Source organism: Gallinula chloropus, assembly GCF_964237585.1.
Source record: "Gallinula chloropus genome assembly, chromosome: 20".
NCBI classification, from domain to species: Eukaryota; Metazoa; Chordata; class Aves; order Gruiformes; family Rallidae; genus Gallinula; species Gallinula chloropus.
The window spans coordinates 6587912-6603878 of record NC_140105.1 but is presented as its reverse complement, the minus strand read 5'-3'; the positions used below and the strand labels follow the sequence as shown (position 1 = coordinate 6603878).

The following is a 15967-nucleotide window of genomic DNA, read 5'->3' as shown; positions in this document are numbered from 1 at the left end:
CAGTTACACAGCTGGTGATCTCTTTTAGTTTAAGAAACCTTTTCCAGTGATTCTCTTCAGACTGAAAAGCATTGCAGTTACTGTCCCATCCAAGGGGCAGCTCTGCTGAGCCTGGATAAAGCTTTTTTTAAAATCTGGTATTTGCTACCATGAAGAACTCTGCACATTTTTCACACACCAAGCCAACTCTGGTTTGGATTACTGAATTAAGTAGGCTTATTCCCGTGTTCCCAACTGGAAGGCAAGATTTTCACTGTGACAGTTTATCTCACTACTGCTACTGGGTGTTGTGAAAGTTAGTGAACTGCTTTATGCCTTCAAGGTGCTGTCCTGGTATCAGCTGGGATAGAGTTAAATGTTCTTAGTTGCAGTGGGCATAGTGCTACACTTTGGATTTAGGATGAGAAGAGTGTTGATAACACAGTGGTGTTTTCATTGTTGCCAAGCAGTTGAGCACTTTTCAGCTTCTCACACTGCCCTGACAAAAAGGTGGTGGGCACCTGGAAGGACACATGGACTGGACAGCTGACATAAGCTGGCCACAGGGATATTCCATACCTCATGACATTGTGCTCAGTATGTAATGGGGAGGTGGGGGGGGTGGGGGGTGGGCAGCTGGGAAACAGCATGACTTTGGAACTAGCTGAGCATCGGCTTCAGGAGGTGAGCAATTGTGCTGTGCATCACTTGTTTTGTATATTCTTTTATCACTATTATCATCTTCACCTTCCTTTTCTGTCCTATTAAACTGTCCTTATCTCAACCCACAAGTTTTACCTTTGTCTTTTTGATTCTCTCCCCATCCCACCAGACACGGGGGAGTGAATGAACAGCTCTGCGGCTGGTTTAGTGGCAGCTCAGTTAAACCACAACAGGTAATTAATGACTTAACTACCCTAAGAAAACACTATATCCCAGCTCCAGAACTCACCCCCAACAGAAAATCTGCCCATCAGTAATGCCTGTGTCATGTGGTCCAGCCTAGTTTAAATGCTGTTTGTTTTGTATTGCCTTAATTAAGCAGCTTAATAAAATTCCTCAAAGTACAGGCTTTATCTCAAGTAGTTATAGATGAAGACCCAGAAAAGTAGCCAGGATGGTGTGCAAAATAAGGGAATGGTTTTTGTTATATTAAACATTTTCATTCCAAAAGTATCCCAGCATAGTTATTATAGTAGGAATTTAAACTAATGATGAGGCAGAAGTGAGAGATGTACCTCATGTCCTGCTTGACCAGCGTGTGTATCTGCAGTGAGGTAAGTCACGAGTCTGACAGGCTCGTGCTGTTGAGGGTTGTGCTGAGGATGGATGGATGGATGGATGGATGGATGGATGGATGGATGGATGGATGGATGGATGGATGGATGGATGCCCTGCAGACCTGTGCTCCAGGGAGTTTTCTGTTTACATTAGTGTAACTCAATGTACATTAATGTATGACTATGTCTGTATGAATGAGTTTCTCCGGACTTGATTAAAAGTACAGTAGTAGCGTTGGGGTGTTTCTACCGTTCAGGTATCCAGCAGCAGCGGAGAGGGGAAAAGCATTCCGAGCAGGACTCCTGGGCTGAGGAAAACAGGGGCAGACAGCGCAACGACCGCGTCTTAACCCAGGAGACCGCCGAGCGCTGTCCTGGCAGCCAGAACAATGACTGGCTCAGGTTCCCCTGCGCATTCAGCGCAACGGCTTTGGAGAGCCCACGGCACGACCCTGAGACGCGACCGTAGCCGGAACACGGCGACGGTCCCCGCGCCCCGGCCAGCCCGCCCTCAGGTCCGCCCCGGCTCAAGCCCGCAGCGTCTGGCGGAACCGCTCTCCATCGAACCGGCTCCGGCTCGTTTGGGCTCCCGGCAGCCGGGGACACTCACCAGCCACAACTCTGCAGCGGCCAAGGCGACGTCCGGAGCTCCGGCCGCCTCACGCCCCGTCCTCCCGCCAGAGCCGGGCCCCAGGCGGAGGCGCTGAGCTGCCGCACAGTCCCCGCGGGAAGGAGGGAGGCGGCGGCGGCGACACCAGGCTCGGTGGCGCCTAGGAAGGGCCGCGGTGACGGCGGGCAGGGCAGACAGCCCGGCGCGGGCAGGCGTCCCGCTGACAGGGCGGTGGCGGCCGAGGGCCCAGCTGAGGGAACTGGAGCCGCGCCTCGGGCCCGTGCCAGCGCCAGGCCGGGTACTGGCTCCGCCTCGGGTCTTCCCCACCGGCCCCGGCCACCGCAGCAGCGGTAAAAGTGCGGTAGGGTGCGGGTGGATTCTAGCACCGAACTGCGCTGCGCGCCCGCGGGACAGACCGAGAGCCTCCGCACGGGATCTCCCGCACAGCTACAAAAGTGTTTGCGGCACGACCCAGATGGGACTCGAACCCACAATCCCCAGCTCCGGAGGCTGATGCCTTATCCATTAGGCCACTGGGTCACCCAGCGGAGCCTGCGAGCGCTGCGCGGAAAGAGCTCCGCCCGGTCGGTGTTAGCTCCGCCCTTAAGGGAGCTTCCATGTTCTGGGGCCCCGCCCGCCTGTTCCTCGCTCTTCCCCTCCATGGCTCTGCCTCCAGAGTCCTCCCCCCTTGCACACCATTGGGCAGGGCGCTGCCCGCCCCGAGGGGCCTGGAGGCTCGGCTGCTCGCAGCGGCGGGCGAGCGGGATCGGTCGCCGGCTTCAAGCGGTGGGTTCGTGCTCTCAGCCTTTCCCGCGCTAGTAGCCTGCCACGCGCGGCGGCCGTTAGCTTACGCCGCGCGAGGCCGTCGTCCGCTGTCCCTTCCGCGCGTGCCCGCTTCAGGCGATCACTCCGGGCCATAACCGCCCTTTTCCCGGGCCTCCCAGCTTTAAACGCTTCGCTGCCTTTCGCCCTGTCCCACCCGTTCCACACCCGGCTGTATCCCCTCGTGGGGCTTCTTCCACTCAACAGCGGTTTTTCGCATCTGCTGTCGCCATTGCCTCAGCTGCAGTTTGGCCGCTGTGGGGCCGTTTGTCCCCAGCTGCCCAGCCTCCCTCTTTACATTCCCGTGTGGGTAAAGGCCCTTCAAGCTGCCACACCTCCCTCCCGCCCCAAGGCATGTTGGCCCGAAGCCACCCTGAGTTCCCAAACCATGGACAGTCCTCTGCCTGCCCCAGGACCACCTCCCTGCACTCCCCTCGTCTCCTTCGTCCCTGTTATGCTGCTCTGGACTGTGCTTTCGCCAGTGATCTGTGACCCGGCCGACTTCTATTCACACTAGCCCGCTGGTCCTTCTGAAGCTCCTACTTTTGAGCTGCTTTTTCTTCTGCCAAACTACAGTTCTTTTCAATATCTCTGTGATTGATGTGCTTTCCCTTCTCTTGAATCCCCTACTCTTGCTTAAATACCCCCCTTTTTTTATTAAACAAACCTCAGAACTGTAATCTCCAGTGTAAAATGTCACTGGTAATCCCCTGTCCTCTGCGAGTGTCTTTTGTTAACCATCGTGTGTATCTACAGATTTGTATAAATGGTTTAATGTAATGGTTTAACACGCAGGTGTAGCATCAATGTATGCTTGTGACAGTACTCTGAATTGTACATTACAGATTCTGAAGCGCTTGAGTTGCTGGTAGACTTGTGTCTTTTTCACCAGGTTTTATGGTTTGAAGCACATCTCCTGTGAGGCAGACCATTCTTTTGCATTCTGCCCCTTGTAAATAGGCAGAACCCATGTGATAAAATCCAAAATCTGTTGATTTTCTGGATGCGCCACAAGAGTGGGCATACTTTTATTGCTATTCTGTACAATTTAATTTTGATCTGTTCTGATCGCTGTTGCGTCGCTTCAAATTGCAGTCTCACATTCCCTTTTCTTTAAATTCCCCTGCACGACGTTTCCAGAAACAACAGAATGTCAGGAAAAGCGTGCGGCGACCCGACAGTCACTGAAGTAAAAATTAGGCTGTATGTGAGGAAATGACACGTTAAAAACCTCTCAGAGCGTGAAAATCTCCCCCTCCTCACCTCACCCGTGGTGCAACAACCCTCACGGCTACCCTAGCCCTCTCCGGTTCCTTGGGTGGCCCCCGGCAGAGCCCCGCCTGTGAGACTACAAATCCCGGCATGCCGTGCGCAGCCTGCCGACCCGCTGCTGAGGCGGGAGCGCTGCGGTCTGCCCGGCGCCGTCCCAGCGCGGCGAATGCCGGGAGTTGTAGTGTTGTGGCGGGGACGGGGATTGGACGACGTGACGTCCGGTCTGTCCTTCCTGGAGCGGGGTGGGGATTCGTGCCCCTGTATCGCGAGACGAGGCGCATTTCAAACCGAGCAATCAGGATGTTGCTATGGCTCGAACTGGCCAATGGCAGGGCGAGGGCGCGGGAAATTTAAATCCCGCCGGGAGCGCCTGTGGGTAGTGGTAGCGTGTTCACAGCTTGAGAGAGGTGCGGCGGCGGCAGCAGCAGCAGGCGGACGGCGGTGGTTGGTGTGCGGAGCCCGCGGTGGTGGAGGTGCCTGGCTGAGGGGGCAGGGAGGGAGGGAGGGAAGGAAAGCCAAGCCAAGCAAGCAAGCCTACAGTAGTGAGAAGGCGGGGGTACGGTCTGTGCGCTGGGCCGTCGGGAGGGGAAGGCTCGATAGGGCAGACCGGCGGCCCCTATGAGGGGTTCTTTCGGAGCCTTTAGGGTCTCCGCGGTCATACGTCGCCGCTCAGAGCGGGGCTGGCGCGTCCCAGAGAGAGTTCTCCCGGCAACGCTGGGGCCGAAATGAAGCTAGCGGTGGGTCACCTTGGCGCTGGCCAAGGTGCGGGGCCTGCCTCGTTACTGGTGTAGCTGCTGCTGGGTGCTGCCGGTGCAGCCAGCAGCAAGTTCTCCGCGGGGAACCGTCCCAGTACGAGGCTTTGCTGTTCCCATCGAGGCGGTCGGGGTGGGGCAGGATGGGATGCTTATGAGGTATATGCAACACAGGGAAAATAGGATTTAAAAGAAATGCATGCTGCCTGCGGGAAGGAAGGCTAATTTTGCTTCCACAAGCAATTGCTGATAACTATGGCTGGAAGGGTCATAAAACAATGTATGTGTCTCCTGCTTTTGTGTTAATGCTAGAGCTTGCTGTAATGGCTAGGCATTTGAAGAGATCATCGCAATGTTACTAGTATCTTTGATCAAGCTGGAGGCTGTTGTTTGCACTAATATGAACAAGTGTCTCATTCTCAAGTGTTAATCTCAGTTTTTAACGTTTATGGAGTAAACTTGCAATATATTTGCTGTGTTTTCAGGCTTATTGTTTATCTGTTTCTCTCCAAATCTACTAAGCAAGATGTCTACTAATGAGAATGCCAATGTAGCAGGAGCTCGCTTGAACAGGTTCAAGAACAAAGGAAAGGATACAACAGTGAGTATTTTGTTGCCATTAGTTTTTAGCTAGCCATCATCTCTTGTAAGAATAAAGAACTTACTGTGAATGTATATACTGCAGGAAATGAGAAGGCGACGTATTGAAGTCAATGTGGAGCTGAGGAAAGCTAAGAAAGATGACCAGATGCTTAAAAGAAGAAATGTGAGCACTTTACCAGATGATGCTACATCTCCCCTTCAGGAAAACAGGAGCAATCAGGTGAGTAGGTAGTTGGAACAGATACACTTGGAAGTGTTGCAATATAAGCTCATGCAACCCCACTAGTCCAAACTCTTCATGCGGGACACAGTGTTGTTAAATATAAATTACTGACTTGAGTCTATACTACCCTGTCTCTAAGGGTCAACACTCTTCAACGTAGTTTAGACGTGTGTTTAAGCCTCCTGCATCAGTGTAACAGTTGTGTGAAGCACTGTTTTAAAGAAAAAGCTTCCTGTAATTCAGACAACTCGATAAAGCTGTAGCTGATGAGATCAGTGGTGATACTTTTAATATAAAGGAAGTGGTTGTAAACCAGGGTCTAGTCATAGCATCGCATGGAAGGCCTCTGTGGTCATGAAGATATGTGCCTCTCAAAGTGCTCATATAACTTCTTTTGTACAGGTTTTGGCACACTGGTCAGTTGAAGAAATAGTCAAAGGAGTTAATAGTAATAATATGGAGCTTCAGCTTCAGGCTACTCAAGCTGCCAGGTAAGGAGTTTAGAGGTAACTATTTCAGCTGTGCAAGCCAGTAACTAGGCAGGGTGAAATGCTTATATTCCAATTTGTGTCTGCTTATGGCAGCAGCTATGGCTGCTCTTATCAGACAGTATTTCAACAAACTCCTGAGTCAGCTTTATGTTTAGGTTTGCTTAACGTAGTCATAACTTTATTGAGATCACATGGCTTTTAAGTATTTAAAGGGTCTGGACAGTATACTAGAAGTAGTCATTTTTTCTAGTGGGTTTCAGGTGGCAAACAGTCCATCCTGCAACTGTAGGATTTAACAAAAGGTTTATTTTAGTGAAGTAAGGTATCTTTTAACTCTGTTAACACTAGAGTGTAGTGAACTACCTTAGGACAATGTGAACATTAAGATGACTAGGTTTTGAAGTACACCTAACTTCTCTACTTCCGAATCTAAAACCTCCCTTAGCAAGTTTAGCAATATACATGCTGCAGTACTGCTTCTGGCAGTTGCTAATGTGTCTGCTGAGAAACCTCTAGCGAGTCACGCATATTATAACTCTTGCAGGCCTACTTTATTTCAAAGGCTGAGCAGTACCTTTTGAATAGTGAAGACATGCCAGAGATAATATTAACAGAGATAATGGGAAGCTGGTGTTTGGCCTTCCTGTACTGTTTGTTTTTTTTTTTTTTCCTTCATGCCTTGTGTTGCCTTCCCTGAATGTTAAGGCAATGCTGAATCTTATTTTTGAAATATGGAAATTTTTTTGACTGTTTAATCTGCTGATCATATCTCTGCAGGCAAAATTAATGCTTCCTGTTTGTCTTCCTCCTTAGGAAACTCCTCTCAAGAGAGAAGCAGCCCCCAATAGACAGCATAATTCGGGCTGGTTTGATTCCCAAGTTTGTCTCGTTCCTGGGTAGAGCAGACTGTAGTCCTATTCAGTTTGAATCTGCCTGGGCACTGACCAACATTGCTTCTGGCACATCAGAGCAAACGAAGGCAGTAGTCGATGGAGGGGCTATTCCAGCCTTTATTTCACTGCTGGCCTCTCCCCACACTCACATCAGTGAACAGGCTGTGTGGGCTCTAGGAAATATCGCAGGTATGTCAACATGCTGCACAACTATTGTTCCCTTATTTAAGAGGACACTATACTGACTCAGCAGGCTGAGTTTCATGGGAACTCTGCCTTAATGCTTTTCAAGTGAAGACATGCTCTGCAATGTGAAGTGAATGCTGTGGATAACTCTATCTTCAGACCTGGTGTAAGAGGTCTCATGCAATACCTGGCAACCTGTAGGTTGCTTCTGTATTTCAGTTCAGTTTTGATAGTTACAACAATGCTGCAACACAGGGCTTTCTGATATATCTCACTGGATGCTTCTATGATTTATTGGTGAGCTCTGCTCTTATGCTGACTAGAAGGTGAAGGGAGGAAGCAGATGGCTTGCATAATTTTTTGTGATGGATCATGTTCCTTGCTTTGAAACAGCTTCTTAGTGATGTGTCAGCATTTATATGATGAAGTTTCTCACGTACCTTTCAGGATTGCTTGATCTACCAGCGTTGGATCCCGTTCTTAAAAGGGGAAAAACGCTGGTCCAAATCCATAACAGTTAAATATATTTTTACTGTGGATTTATGACTTCCATCAGCTGTGCCTTAGAATAGCAAATCCTCACACAGAAAAAAAAAATTGTTTGATAAGTCTCTTGGTCTTTTTGACATTTGTCTTAAAAGGTTTTTAAACTCAATTATAAGGTGCTTTTTGTACCTCGCAATAGAAGAACTCAGTCCATTTTGACAGTCCTTCAGTATTATACTATAGAGCCCAATTATGCAACCAATGATGACAATGCTTTTGAAGTCCCATATTATGGGAAGACCTCTGCCCTAGTGGTAGGGCTTAGGTATGTTCTCAAAGGAAGAAGCAAGTCCCTACTTATTTACAAACAGCTCAGTGGCTTGATTAGAAAAACACATGCTTTTCATGACTTAACCATGGCAGTATTTCTGTTGTCCTCTTACTTATTCTTTTATTTTGCCTTTCTTAAGCAGTAGAGTGAATTCATCCTCTAACATGTGATTCTCTATGCACACATCTCATTCTGGTTTTCACTATTTTCTGTTTGTTTTCTCAGGGGATGGTTCTACTTATAGAGATCTGGTAATTAAATTTGGTGCAATTGAGCCTCTTCTGAGTCTACTAGCTGTTCCTGATCTCTCTTCTCTGGCTGTAAGTGTGCAGTACAATTCAACTTACAATTACTAAGTGAGCAAAAGAGATCAAGTAACTAAATAGTTGCTCCCCATTCATTTCAACTCTTGCAGTCTGGATACTTACGCAACGTTACATGGACCCTCTCAAACCTGTGTCGTAATAAGAACCCTGCACCACCCATAGAAGCTATTGAGCAGATTCTTCCAACTCTTGTTCGACTCTTGCACCATGATGACCATGAGGTGTTAGCAGACACATGCTGGGCACTCTCCTATCTAACAGATGGTTCCAATGACAGGATAGAAGTTGTAGTGAAAACCGGATTGGTGCCACAGCTTGTGAAACTCCTGGGATGTAGTGAACTGCCAATAATGGTAAGTGATCAGACATGCAGGCTGCAGTTGCTTGGTTTAAGTCTTTAATGAAACTGCAGTTAGAATAGTGTCTGTGTAATTGAGTGCTTCTTACACACAAGTCTGGTGCTTGTTGCAGGTTTTGTGTAGGTAAGTCTTGAGCTTCTTGTGCCTGGAGACTGTTCTGCACGCAACAGACTATTGCTGTTCATGGCAATCAAGATATTTTACATAATCGTTGGATTTAGCACACATGCCAGCACTACAGTCAACACCTGAAGCTTGCTTTTTAACTTGGGATTACTGTTGGAAATCCAGGTTCCAAGGACAGTTTTTAAGTTAGATCCATGTACACTATTATCACAGTATAATGCAAATGCATTAGTAGTTAGGAGATGTACCTATGCCAGCATAGGAAAGACTTGTGTGCAGTCTTGGCACATCTAACATCTGCATATGTAATGCTCAAACTCATCTCAGTGCATAGCATGTGCTGTTAACTGGGAAGGCTAGAGCAGAGGGTCTGTTTTCTGCTGAAACACAGATGATGTGATACCAGTCTTCTTCAGTACTGTTTTTCTATTTTTCAGACTCCCTCATTAAGAGCCATAGGAAATATTGTCACTGGTACTGATGAGCAGACACAGATTGTTATTGACTCAGGAGCACTATCTGTCTTTCCAAGCCTCCTTTCTCATCATAAAAACAACATTCAGAAAGAAGCAGCATGGACAATGTCTAACATCACTGCTGGACGTCAGGATCAGATTCAGCAAGTTGTAGACCATGGTCTTGTGCCTTATCTCATTGGTATTTTGAGAAAGGTAAACAAACTCTGCTTACTGCAGTGAGGCTTTTGCTCTTGCTTCTGCTGTCTGTGTTTAAATGCCCTGCTTTTACCTTCATAGGGAGACTTCAAATCTCAAAAGGAAGCTGTGTGGGCTGTGACAAACTACACCAGTGGTGGAACAATTGACCAGATCGTGTATCTTGTTCAGGCTGGTGTTGTTGAACCCCTACTGAATCTCCTGACAGCTAAAGACAGCAAGACTGTGTTAGTTATTCTGGATGCTATTTACAATATCTTCTTGGTATGTGGAGACAGTATACTCAATTGTTGTCCAAGGTATTGCAAAAATCCCCCAGCAGCTAGTGCCACACACCTTTCCTGATGCTATTCCCTGTTTCTTGCAGGCTGCTGAAAAGATCAATGAGACTGAAAAACTTTGCCTCATGATTGAAGAGTGTGGAGGTTTAGACAAAATTGAAGCTCTTCAGTCCCATGAAAATGAGCAAGTGTACAAAGCCTCATCCACCTTGATTGAGAAATATTTCTCAGCAGAAGTAAGTGGCTGTAGGATTTTTTCCACTGTTCTCAATTCTAGCACTGGCTACTGAATTGAAATGCTACTGATCTTTCAAAACAATTCTTTTTCTTCTAGGAGGAAGAAGACCAAAATGTTGTACCAGAATCTACTGCTGCTAGCTACACTTTCCAGATTCAGGGCAGTACTCCAAATACTTTCAATTTCTAGGTTTTGCACATACTGTAACCACCTACAAGTCAGTTGGCACACCAGTGCTGTGGCTGCCTCTTTGTCTTAATAATGCCTCTTGGTTTTCTACTGTGTTTGTGACCTGTAGCACTTTGTCCAACTGAAACATACTTGAACAGTTCAAGACTGTACATATGAATTTCTAACTGTAAACTTAATTCTCTGAGATACTTGTAAATACTTGCTCTCTGTGGTTCTTACTGTCCCTGTCAGGCTCAAGAATGCAGGTAGACGCAATACAGGCTTCTTACAAAGCTTGGGGCACTACTCTGCACATCTCTTAACCTATTGCATTTTATGTAACCTATTGCTGTAATCAAATACTATGAGTCGTCTTTTGAAGAGGATTTTAGATTTTAAGTTCAATAAAGTGATATTAATACATCAAATTTAACTGTATGACTTGCTCTCTTAAAAGGTAACTGATATGGTAAGTACTCTTTAACAAAACATAATGGCAAGAATGCAGGTCTAGACCTTGAGAGATTATATTCTGATGGTGGTGGTTTTAGGAACAGCTTGGTCACTTCAGGTTCTGGCTTGTGTATAGTAGCCTTCTGTTACTGCAGAACAAATGAGTTTCTGCTACATCTACATACCTCTGGCAGAAAGATTTCAGCAGCACTACTTAACTGCTAGTAATAGTGTGGAGTACCAATAGTAGGTATGTTCAGGTAGCTTTACACAGAGCAGGGGAAATGCTTTGAAGCAGTTGCCTGCTCTAAAAAGCAAAAATGGCCTAATCTTGGAGTCTCTTGCCCCTCTGCTTCTAAACTATTAGAGTAACCTACTCTGCCTACAAAGGTGGTTGTAGGGGATGGTGTTTGGGCAGTAGTGGTTGGAGAGGAAGACCTGTAATCGTGTGTTTTAGGCTTTGGGATAAAAAGCATTTATTTCATGGTCTGGAACGTGACAGTAGCCATTGCATCTGAATAACTACGTCGACTGGGCTTTCTGAGCCTCCAACTCTTGTGATAGGGTGAGAGGTGTCAGTGTTTCATAGCTAGATTTCTCATAAGCATGATTTAAATATACCATGTAACTTCAGCATTGTATGCTAAATGTATCTTGCTTATAAAAAGTGGGAAAAATCTAATGTGTAAGCAACTGTTCTAGAGTACCTATAGGCTTTTTTCCTCCCTTTACTGGGGGGAGGAGGGGCATATAGTAAACCACAGCCCTTGTCTTGCCACTAAGTGAACCGGACAGAGGCATTGGATTTGGGTTTGGGTGTTATTCTGCTTGTGTGCTTTCCAGTCTGCTTTAAAGTGCATATGTGTGTAAGTAGATTTGGGTGTAATCCTTTAGCTGCTTCACTAGGAATACCTGATATTAAAAGAACACTTTCCAAGCCTAGGTTACCACTCTCTACTACTACTACCTCTGACTAGGGCATTAGTGCTAGTAGAGAAGCCCCTCACTTAAACTACTGTGGGAGCTTGCTACTACCTGTCAAAAACAGTACTTAACTGGAGGCTGACTACAAGTGCACCCACAGGACTCCTTTGTGCAAGCTGCTTGCTTGGATCTTAGGTGCTGTTGGATGGTGACAACCTTACAGAAGGTAGCAGTTAGTGGTTAGCAGCAGTAATGTTTCCAGCAGTTCACCTGCTTGTGAACTTACCAGCATATGCCTACTTCTGGATCATGTGAGCCATATGAGTGCCTTGCTCAGAACACAGCTGGGACAACACTGATGTCCCTGGTGTAACAAGAGGATTGCAGTTTCTGCATGTCAAAGCATTGTCTTGCAAAAATCACAGTACCTCTCAGCTAATTAGATTACCACTTTTGAATGTACCACTTAAAGTGCTTTTTCTTCTCCCCAAGACAAAGCTGCACCAAGCTTTACTGCAGCATAAGCTTCACTCTAAGGGTCTTTGAAGACAATCAACCCCATGGCTGTTGTAACCCTGTTGCGCCATCTTGAGAAAGGTGTTGGTGTTACTAACCTATGTCTGTGCTGCCACAGGCAGGGTGGGACTGAAGGGTAAGTGCAGACGGCTGCCAGCCCTGCCTGCCTCCTGCACAAATGGCAGGGAGTGCAGGTGCCCCCCAGTACCTGCAGAAGCAGCTACAGGCAGCGCCAGGCAGGAGCAGAACCAAGTCTGACACTGCAGACTCTGCAGCATCCTTAATACCAGACTCTGGTCCTACCTTAGCAGTACCAGTGCAGAGTGGAAAGAACCATCTGCCTTGCAATGCTGAAGCTTTTACTACTGTTGAGGGGGGACACCAACCAAAGAAAGCTCTTGTGCAGCTGTGGTGAAGCCTTGTGTCCTTTGCTTTGTTAAACCTCTGACTTTGTCCTGAAAACAGTTTGAAAAAGATGATTTTTCTGTGTAGTTATAGAAAAACTAACCTATATAAAAGTAATTATGCAAAGTCAGTTTTCATAGAGGAAATCATTAGTTCAACATGCTTTATGTTGGTGGGTTTATATGGCCAATGACTTGTGAATTGTAACTCAGAATTCTTGAGTAATGTTTTTCCAGCTCTCAAATATGGTATCTTCCAGTAGAGGGTGCTACAGGCAACAGCACATCTAAGGGGCTGACATGGGCTTCTGCCTGGCCTAGACCACTCAGGTATGATGTGGTTTATTTTCCTATCAAAAAAATACTGAGATAAAATCCCTCAGGGGACCTTTTGCAGTTACAGAAACCATCTTTGTGCTAATTCCCAGGCATTTAACCATATTAGATATGATTATATAGGTACAGTCTTGTAGAAGTTGTACATTAGGGTGCTGGTACTTAAAAACACAACTCCTTGCTTTAACTGCTTTTTAGTGTCTATGCAGTTAACTTGACTTTTCTATCCCTGTATAGGAAAAGGGATGGGGAACACAGAACACTTATTGACTGGTGTTATCTCTACTTTTTTCCTGAAGTATTCGTTTCAGAGTTATCTAACATACTGAGTTAATGCTGCAAATTTTTCTCTAGATGCCTGACAGCTCAGTGGCTTAATAATTAACATTCTGGGGACTGAGACTTTGTTTTTATCCAAGAAAAATGTGTTCAGCCTATCCACCAATGAGCCTTGTCCTTGGTAGCATGTATTTCCACAAGCAACAATCTACAACGATCATGAGTAAGTGACTGGGGTGAGTCACTCCTTATTCTAAGAAAATGCAAACTATTTCTGAGGTTAGGATCCTAGTCACCCATTAGGCTGTGGCTCCAGCTTAAAAAAAAAAAATAAACTGCTAGGAACAAAAAATGACGAGACTCATTATTGCTCCTGGGGTTTTGTTTCTTGGTTGGGTGGGGTTTTGTGTTTCCCAGCTGGGTTTAAGGGCTAGTCTTATTTATTTGGCAAATGTCTAATTCAGGACAAGGGCTGGAATAGATGTCTGGTGTATGGCCTATGTACTGGCCCACCAGCTCCTCTGCTGAGAGCAATGCTAGCAGACCCCTGCTGACATCAACTGCCCTGGAATGCGGTTGTTGGTAATGCTATTTTATCTGTGGACTGATGGCAAGATCTCAGTCTAAGATCCCAATAAACACAACCACTCTGAAATAATGATGCTAACAGATGCTGCAGGTGTGATTGCTTCCACTTGCTATTTTTGAAGATGCTAGGCTCTGAAAAGAGCAGAGGCTTTGTGGTCCTGTTCAGTAGCACGTCTTGTCACTTTCCAGTACAGAAGGAAGAGCTTAAACTATGGAAAAGCTAAGTTAAAAAGTTAAATTGGGAGAAATATATTTATTTCCCCATGCTTTAGACTGTGAAATAGTGTCTTAAGCAAAGCTGCTTCCTGCTACTCTATACAGAATGACTTACACCACTGTTGGTCTATGCAATTTATCAGGGGTATATTGCCAAAAAACCCCCACCAATAAGTCTATAGGAAAAGCAGTATTTCACAGATATCTCTGTTTCTAAATCTCTTTTACAGCCCAGTCAGCAGATACAAGCAAATCATCCACAGATGTCCAGAAAGTAGGTGGTAGACTTAACCTCAAGCCTGGGAATCCTGCTGTCCATTCCTCTAGCTAACCCATCGCACCTTTGGTGGCAGTTATCCTTTTGCTAAAGATATCATTATCCCAGCAGGACTGGATTCCTTTTGTGAGAAGGTACAAGGTCATGTTAAAGCACAGGTGTGTGTACAAGTGAAGGGAAAGGTACTGTTATGCAAAGCAGAAGCAATAAAGGTTAACTGTGGTGATATCTGGCCTATAGAGGAGAATGTTGGGACTCTAGCTTCAGCTTGACTTGCCTTCAGGGGAATGTGTCAGGAGAAAAGTCTACCAGTCTACCTCCTAAGGTGGGAAGGGGCACATGCAAATTAATTATAAAATGGAGGGGGGAAAAGCATTTAGAAGAACATTGAAGCTACAGGTGTGCAGAGTCATCTGTGGTGTTTGGATAACACTTCCTTCTTTCTGATTCTTAGCATGGCACAAGTAAGTGTCAGGCAGAAACTCAGTGTGTAGTCAGCTAAGAGAATTGATTTGCTGTGAGTTTCGTAGCACTTCATATGGAATAAGGGTCACTGGATTCCAGTCCTGTTTCTGACTGCAGAGGACTGTCTGTCTCAGACTGGCTCCAGGAAATGGACGCTCTTCCGCTGAAGCCAGAAGATTTCGTGGAAGAGCCATGGCCTGTTTCCAGGTTGCACTTCACCCACTGCCCTAGGGAATGTCATTAGTGGGAGGGAAGTGAAGTTGGGATTTAAAGGGATGAGGAGAGAAGAGAAAAATTAAAGCAGGGTGGAGAAAAATCCTGATAACTTTTATTAAGCAGAACCTGCTTGGCCACATTAAAATGTTATGCTAATCGTTTAAATAAAACAATGGGTCAAATTGAGAAGTGATCTATCACTCATACATCAGGAAGGGAGTGGCAATTGACTGACATGCTGAAAGCAAAATCAATGGCACTGATTTCACTGCGGAAGAGGTTGCATTACACCTCTGAGCTCAACAAAGGAGGCAGTGTAAGGAAGAAGTGTTCTTTATTTCCCATCTCTCTCAATTTGCATTGCAGTGTGAAGAGACTGTCATGGTTCCATCTTTCGAAGGTGGTGTGTGTGTTTGTGTGTATATAAAACTAGAGGAAAGCTGCTTAATGTATCTGCAGCAGATTGCTTTGTGCATAGGTTCACGGCGGTAAAATAGTTACAATACCAGGAGTGTGTAACTGCTTTGTGGGCATGTGGAGGATTGGATGTACAGAGTTATCAGGAAATCTTGAATAATCTCCAAGGCACATTTCTATCATCCAAATCACTTCATTTTTACCCACTATACGAAACAGATGTAAAAATAGCTCTTTCATCAGTGGATTGCTACACGTATTTGGGCTGCAGAGGTTCAATTCTGTTCAAAGCAACACTGTGAAATCATTTGCAGAATGTTGCTGTTAATCAGAAGCAGCAATTTAATGCTATGTATCCGTTTCTCTTTCCACCCCCAGCACCCCTTCCCAATTCTGAGCAGGAAACGACACTTGGACGAAGCTCAGCATACTAACTTTCTGGATAGACTCTCTAGGAATGAGGAGGGACTTGAATTCTCTCCATATGTCATTTCCTTTCCCCTAATGGCTAAAAAGAAAAACCCTTGCTGCAGTCCATATAACTTACAATAGAGAGAACATTACTGCTATAGGAAAAGAAAGGCTGGGGGAGGGAGCAGACAGGACATCCACATTCCATCTCTGAAGAACTGTTTTGCAAAGTTTGCCTGGAATTAAGTAGGAATCTTTCTTCTGCATAGAAAGATTGTTTTACATAGTTCTGAAAATGGAAGCTGTTATCCCATCTGTACTTGAGTGTATGTTGACACCTGCAGCCTGTGGCCAGTCATGGA

General features: G+C 45.9%; 1 protein-coding gene across 1 annotated transcript; it reads left to right on the top strand.

Moving 5' to 3' along the window:
• Window positions 1–5241: 5241 nt before the first annotated feature.
• On the top strand, window positions 5242–10121 carry KPNA2 (karyopherin subunit alpha 2; the record flags this gene model as incomplete). The annotated part of the gene is made up of 10 exons (XM_084273611.1): window positions 5242–5316; window positions 5401–5538; window positions 5944–6032; window positions 6846–7114; window positions 8154–8248; window positions 8344–8607; window positions 9177–9410; window positions 9495–9677; window positions 9781–9930; window positions 10029–10121. 10 exons carry the CDS (start codon window positions 5242–5244, stop codon window positions 10119–10121), a joined length of 1590 nt encoding a protein of 529 aa, XP_084129737.1.
• Window positions 10122–15967: the final 5846 nt, after the last annotated feature.